Source organism: Sander lucioperca, chromosome 15 (assembly GCF_008315115.2).
Source record: "Sander lucioperca isolate FBNREF2018 chromosome 15, SLUC_FBN_1.2, whole genome shotgun sequence".
Lineage (NCBI taxonomy): Eukaryota > Metazoa > Chordata > Actinopteri > Perciformes > Percidae > Sander > Sander lucioperca.
In genome coordinates this window covers 15,596,609-15,603,722 of record NC_050187.1, presented here as the reverse complement: position 1 = coordinate 15,603,722, position 7,114 = coordinate 15,596,609, and the positions used below count along the sequence as shown (strand labels likewise).

Genomic DNA, 7,114 nt, shown 5'->3' with positions numbered 1-7,114 from the left:
TAACTCTGTTTTTTTAGCACTTCATATTTTATAATGTTACAGAATGTCTGATTATTACACTTCAGACCAGTTTAAATCAAGATAAGTGTTTGTTTCCTCTATTTTTTGTATGCATCCATCAGGAAGTAGGAGACAGTTACAACAATACATTGCACACACACACACACACACACACACACACACACACACACACACACATACAGTCACACAATCAAAATGAGGCAATGACAGTGTTGCTTCAAGTTGCCTCTAGGCGTGTCTCTGTTTGTATTTCGGCTGTGGCCACAGCTATCTCGTTGTAGATTTGTTTAGGGTTGCTGCTGTCTGTTTTGCTCACCTCACCTGTCCATTGGAGGCCCCTCCCTGTCTGTGATCCCACCCTATCCTCCTCTCACCTTTGGCAGCTATATAGGAGGCTGGGACAAAGGCAGCAGAGGTCAACCCAACTCAGCTCACAGAGAGGGAAATCACCATCCAAGGAGGTCTATATACACTTAAAAGGTGAGGATGACATCCACGGCAGATCGACTGGCCCGTCAGCAGGACAGGGAACAAGGCATTGGCACAAACGAGAAAACAGTGAAGTTCTCCCAGCAGGATTATGAGACTCTGCGCGAGCAGTGTTTGAAGAGTGGACGCCTGTTTGAGGACAACTGCTTTCCAGCTGAGCGCACATCAATAGGCTACAATGAGCTGGGACCATACTCATCCAAAACCAGGGGTGTTGTTTGGAAAAGGCCAACGGTAGGAAGCCTCTAAGAAAAAACACACAGCAATGAAAACAAACTAAACAAAAAAGGAACACTGTGTTTTTTAAATGATCCTATGGTTGGTGAGCTTGTCACTGACTTGACATTGAGTATTGTATTTCTTTCATTTACTGAATTGCAAATATTTAATCTTTTAAACTAAGACTTTGGAAAGCAGAAGTAAAAGACAATATATATATTTAAAAAAAAGAGTAGCTGTATCTCGTTACTTTCTGCATCGCGATCAGAACACAAAAGTTTAAACTTATGCCTCATACTGTATTACTATTCACCATAGTAATAATCTCTGGGAGATAATTTACCTAAATGTGTTGAATCATGTCTTTGTGAATTTTTCCATATGGGTATTTTTTACTTTCAACTCAGTCATCAGATCTAAATCATTGAACTGCATTTCCTCCTATTGTCTCAGTAGTGTGATACTGGACAATCCAAGGAAAGATTTCTCAAAACTGCTCTCAAATGTTCAACTGTTTGTGATTGTTTGGTGCTCTATATAGGAGCTGTGCTCAAACCCAAAGTTCATTGATGATGGAGCCACAAGGATGGACATTTGCCAAGGAGCTCTGGGTAAGTGAGGGGAAAGAATGAAGGGATGGATGGATGGATGATGGGGTGTTTTGGAAGGGAACCACAAACATCCCTGGTATACACCCCTCCACCCATTCTGCCATTAAGCTTGTGGTGGTTTGTGGGCACATGCTGTTTACAGCATCTGCTGCACTGTGGTGAATGCCACATATTGCTCAATCTCAGAGCATGTCTCTGATTTTACTGTGTAGGTGACTGCTGGCTTCTGGCTGCAATAGCCTCTCTGACTCTAGACCAGCAGATCCTGGCTCGCGTGGTGCCCCAGGAACAGAGTTTTACTGAAGGTTACGCCGGGATATTTCACTTCCAGGTCAGACAAATGCCCTTCTTATCTGACTTCTAACTTTTTTCCTGCCATGTCCAACCATAAAATGATGGCTCATGGTAATAGGTTATAAAAAAAACAATGAAATAGTGTACTTTTGTGTTTGGTACTAAGTTGCCCTATATTGTCGTGCTGTGACATGCAGAGCACAGAACATATTATTCAAGGATCATACAATTGTCTTGCTCATGAGTCATAAAAGTATTTGATGTTGAGTTTACTGATGGAAATATTTTCTTCTCAGTTCTGGCAGTTTGGCGAGTGGGTGGATGTGGTGATCGATGACCGTTTACCCACCAAAGATGGAAAGCTGCTGTTTGTTCACTCAGCAGAGGGCTCAGAGTTTTGGAGCGCGCTGCTGGAGAAGGCCTACGCCAAGTATGGATCATTCTTTTTTTGTTTCATCGAAACGTTAATCCAGTGAAAATGTACAATATATAGTTGGTAAATCTGGTCACATCCCTCTGTGTCTGACAGGTTGTATGGCAGCTATGAGGCCCTGTCAGGAGGAAACACTATTGAGGGTTTTGAGGATTTCACAGGAGGGATTGCAGAAGTATACACCTTAGACAAAGCTCCACCAGAGCTCTTCCAAATCATGCAGAAGGCCTTGAGCCGGGGTTCACTGCTTGGTTGCTCTATTGATGTAGGTCTTATTTTCATACTAATTTGCTTATTTTCATATGGATTTGCATGCTTATCTGCAAGACAACACACCAACAGTAGTAATGTACTCATGTCAAAAGACTGAAGTTTTGTTCTTGGTGTTTTCAGATCACCAGTGCCTATGAGACAGAGGCAGTTACAGCTCTCAAACTTGTCAAGGGACATGCATACTCAGTCACTGGTGCAGAGGAGGTATATTATTATCTAAACTGTCAACATTATGTTGTTTTTTTTCAACTGCATGCAAATTACATTGCCTGCTGTTGCTCTCTCCCAGGTTCATTTCCAAGGCAAGCCGGTTCAGCTGGTTCGCATCAGGAACCCCTGGGGTCAGGTGGAGTGGACTGGGCCTTGGAGTGATGGGTAAATAATTACGTTCTAGATCCATTAACGATCAGCTACCATTAGTTATTTCCAGGATTATCCTAAAAGCATGATTTTTATTTTAAATCACAATTAGGTCCAGTGAATGGAACCATGTCAGCAAAGATGAGAAATCAAAGTTGAACCATGCGGCTGATGATGGAGAATTCTGGTAAATCTATCAGCTTTAACCTTTCATTTACATTAAATGTAATATTTTACATATTTTAACCATCACCAAAGCAACTATTTAGGCTCAGGATAGGAAAAGTGATGGACACAATGTTCTTTGTTGAGAAATGTGTTTCTCTCCTCAGGATGTCCTATTCAGACTTTATCAAGCAGTTCTCCAAGCTGGAGATCTGTAACTTGACCCCAGACACGCTCACGAGTGATGATGTGGGCTACTGGAACCACAACCAGTATGAAGGGATGTGGAGGGTGGGCTCTACTGCAGGCGGCTGCCGCAATTTCTCAGGTAACAGAGAAACCATATGTATGTCTGAGCAAGAGGTTCTGTTACACTTCATATAAAGAATTACACTTTTGTGTGTTCCAGCCACATTCTCGTCCAACCCTCAGTTTGTGGTGCGTCTGGAGGATGTGGACGATGATCCCGTGGACGGGAAGGATGGATGTACCTTTCTGGTTGGGCTCATGCAAAAGGATGGGCGACGGCAGAAGAGGCTCGACCGCAACCTTGAGACCATTGGCTTTGCCATTTATGAGGTGCCTCAAAATAATTTGATGTTTAATTATCATGAAGTCAGAGCTCTGTATTTGACTGATTTAAAAAAAAAAAATACTTCTTCTGTTTGTTTCCTTTTTACAGGTCCCAGATCAGGTCTGTATTTGAACTGTTATATCCCTTACTTTCTCTGAAATTTGAAATGCAAAATAGACATCACGAATATTGCTTGATTGCATTGTGATTTTCTGGGTGGCTTTATGACATTTCATTTATAAAAGGCCTTTTCTCCTGTTACTCTTCAGTACAAAGGCCAAAGCAATGTTCGCCTGGGTCCAGATGTCCTGCTGCGACAGAGAGCTGTGGCCATGAGCAGCTCCTTCATCAACACACGGGAAGTATGCGACCGCTTTAAACTTCCTCCAGGAGAATATGCCATTATTCCCTCGACCTTCCAGCCTCACAAGAATGGCAGCTTCCTTCTCAGGATGTTCGCTGAGAAACAGGCTGTAGCCAGGTATTGTGTTACAGTAACATACAGACTGATTGATGTCTGCAGGCTAATGTAGACCTCAGAGCTTTGGCGTAATACAGCCATCTAGTGGACAAAGCTCAGAGGCCAGCTTCCTTCTTCTTCAGTCAAAACTTACTGTTAATGTTATTTTCTTGCACTCCAACAGAGTGTGTTCAAGCTATGCATTTCTATTTTTTTCAGTCCACTGGAGGAGCACATTGACACTCAAATTGAGGAGGTAAGAACATCCACAGAATGATATAGCTGCTCTTGCATTGGTTAGGCATCAATTGGAAATGATTATTGCTTAATGTTTAACATACTTTGTGTTACATTTACCAATATTTAAAAAATGAATCAAATTTGAAGAGCCAGTGCTTCTTCTATTTGACATGAGTAACATACTGTCTCCGTCTCACAGGAGGAGGTATCTGAGAGAGATGTGGATCCTCATTTCAAGAAGCTCTTCAAGCAGATTGCTGGAAATGTATGTTAACATAAGAACTATTGGATAAAAGAAATGCATCAACAGCTCTAAACCTGGATTACAAATCCAGTAGTAAAACAACTTCTATTGTGCATTTTTCAAACAGGACATGGAGGTATCAGTCTTTGAACTGGTTGAAATTTTGAACAAAGTTGTCTCTCACCGTGAGTAAATTTAAACTCTTACATACATAAACAAGTAGCCTTTTATTTTCATTGACTTACTGTAAGAGTTAGAGCTAGCTATGTTGTGTCACTTTCTTGCAGGGTCTGATATCAAGACAGATGGCTTCAGCCTTGAGACAGGTCGCCTTATTGTCAGTCTGCTAGATGTATCCTCTTTAAGAAATAAATTGTCCTCCCACAGTTGATGTTTTGAAACTCTACTTTAAAAATGTTGGGATTTGGGTGCATTATAATATACTGTGTGGAATTAAGATATGTGAACAATCATCCAGGATGAGCTTTTTATACACCTTAACATTCCTCAGAAAGATGAAAGTGGCAGTTTGGGGCTGATGGAATTCCACTTGATTTGGAGTAAAATCCAGAAATACCTGGTAAATTGTCATTTATGCAATTTGAAATGAGTAAGTGTAATGAGTTTTGGTTGTTATACCTGGCTGTATCTGTTAACACAACACATGGGTGCCTGGGTCATATAGGCGATCTTCAAGAAATATGACACAGACAGCTCTGGCACAATGAGCTCCCACGAGATGAGAGGCGCCGCCACTGAAGCAGGTAACAAACATTATCACGTGAGGAATCTCATACACTAAAATGATGGCAGTCTGGCCATGAATATGTTTGAAAAGACCTGTTTTTTAACCATAACCTTACTGCTTTCCTGATAAAAATCAAAATGAGCTATTTAGATATGTTGACTGCATATTATTATTATTATTATTATTATTTTTTTTTTTTTTTTTTTTTTAACAGAGTATGCCACTATAGTTTACACACAAATATACCAAGTTATGAGACACAATATTCAAAATATGACATGCTTGTAAAAATGAAAAAATACAGCTTTGTAAATACAGTACTTTACCTAAGATGCTTATTTTTCTGGATTTGACCACTGAGCCCCACAGGCACCTGTGTGTGTGTGTGTGTGTGTGTGTGTGTGGGGGGGGGGGGTTCCTGGCAGTTACTGGCAGACTGGATAAGCCAGTTAGAGGACTCCCTCCCTGCACATAGATTTAATTCATGTATACTTACTACCACAGGAACAAATAAGCGTGGGCGAGGCTGTGTAACTTAACTCTACCATTAGCACCCTGTTATTATCTGACACCTTTTAGGAAATTATGCTAAGTGATGGCTATTTTTCTTCCCCAGGTTTCCAGGTCAACAGTGCTGTGCTGCAGTCCATTGTCAGCCGTTATGCCGATGCTCAGTATGCCATAGACTTTGACAGTTTTGTGGGTTGTCTCATTAAACTGGAAATGCTCTTCAGTAAGTGTCCACAAAACACAACATTATCCCTTCAGTATATCTAATATCGATTTGTAGACTCTGAGAACGTGGCATGTTTACATTACCAGAACCTTATTTTCTGTCTCTCTACCAGAAATGTTTAAGGCTCTGGAGAGAGCTGACACAGGGAAGATTGAGCTGGATATGCAACAGGTGTGTAAGACAATAACAAAAGCTGCTGGTTTGTTGGCACTTGCTGTATAATTTTGTTTCCTCTTACAGTGGCTGTGCCTGGCGATCTACTGACTCTGGAGACAAGACAAGCGAGGGTCCTTTTGTGATACCTGCTGGAGGATTAACAATACATTTATTGAATTCACAAAAAAAAAAATCACATTTATTTTTTACAAACTAAGTAAACCCAATGACAGTTCACATGCACTCTATAAGTTCCAAATGCTTGAAAATGGCTAAAATGTGTTTGTATATTTGAATCATATTTGCTGAACATATACATGGGGATATGTTGTATCACTCACATGTATTATTCCATTTTTTAAATCTTTTTTGTGTGCAGCGGGAACAATTATGTCTTATTAGTTTGTGTTTTTGCTCTTTTAGCTGTTGCAAAACTTTTGTGAAATGAAAGAAAATAAAGAAACTAATAAACTATGGCCTCTGGACTATCAGACTATAATTTATAAAACCTTGCACAGATCAGACACATATGGTTAAAATAGTCTGAGATGAAATAGTTTTCACTGTTTATGATTGTTGGTGAGAGATTATTGCAGTAACGCAATTGCAGTAACGTATAAAGTAAACTATCTCTCTGTTCAAGATTTGTTCCCTTGCTAGTTCGAGATGTACGGGGTATGTGATCCCAGGGTGAAAGTAGGGCAAGAGGGATGAGACAATGTGGCTCCAAGGTGTCCCCTGTGTTTTAGATTGTCTTTCTGTGTATCAGATTGCCTGTGAGAAATGCTCAGTCATGTTAAGCCAATTGCGTGTGTGCTGTCACTCTGAAGATGTATTTAAGCTCAGTATTCCTGGGGTCCGTTTCAAGAAGGAGGTTTAACAAACTCTGAGTGTAACCCTGATGTCTGAGTTGATTTACCCTGAGATGGGAAACTCTGAGTTTTCGGTTCCAGAACAGCCGATATGAGTTGGTTCAATCAACTCCGAGTATGTTCACGCGCGTGCCCCACCACAATAAAAAGGCAGGATGAATGGAGCCATGATACTACGATTCTCCATGGTAACAACCACAAACAAACGGGTCGGCGGAA

The 7,114-nt window shown here is 40.7% G+C and overlaps 1 protein-coding gene across 1 annotated transcript; it reads left to right on the top strand.

The window, feature by feature from the left end:
• Nucleotides 1-316: 316 nt before the first annotated feature.
• On the top strand, nucleotides 317-6,468 carry LOC116051494 (calpain-2 catalytic subunit-like). Its single transcript, XM_031301960.2, has 21 exons — nucleotides 317-744; nucleotides 1,271-1,340; nucleotides 1,553-1,671; nucleotides 1,931-2,064; nucleotides 2,164-2,332; nucleotides 2,461-2,544; nucleotides 2,630-2,715; nucleotides 2,813-2,887; nucleotides 3,033-3,193; nucleotides 3,275-3,444; nucleotides 3,548-3,559; nucleotides 3,709-3,920; nucleotides 4,119-4,155; nucleotides 4,339-4,404; nucleotides 4,511-4,568; nucleotides 4,671-4,735; nucleotides 4,895-4,963; nucleotides 5,069-5,147; nucleotides 5,748-5,864; nucleotides 5,980-6,038; nucleotides 6,108-6,468. Exons 1-21 carry the CDS (start codon nucleotides 508-510, stop codon nucleotides 6,129-6,131), a joined length of 2,103 nt encoding a protein of 700 aa, XP_031157820.1. The 5' UTR covers nucleotides 317-507; the 3' UTR covers nucleotides 6,132-6,468.
• Nucleotides 6,469-7,114: the final 646 nt, after the last annotated feature.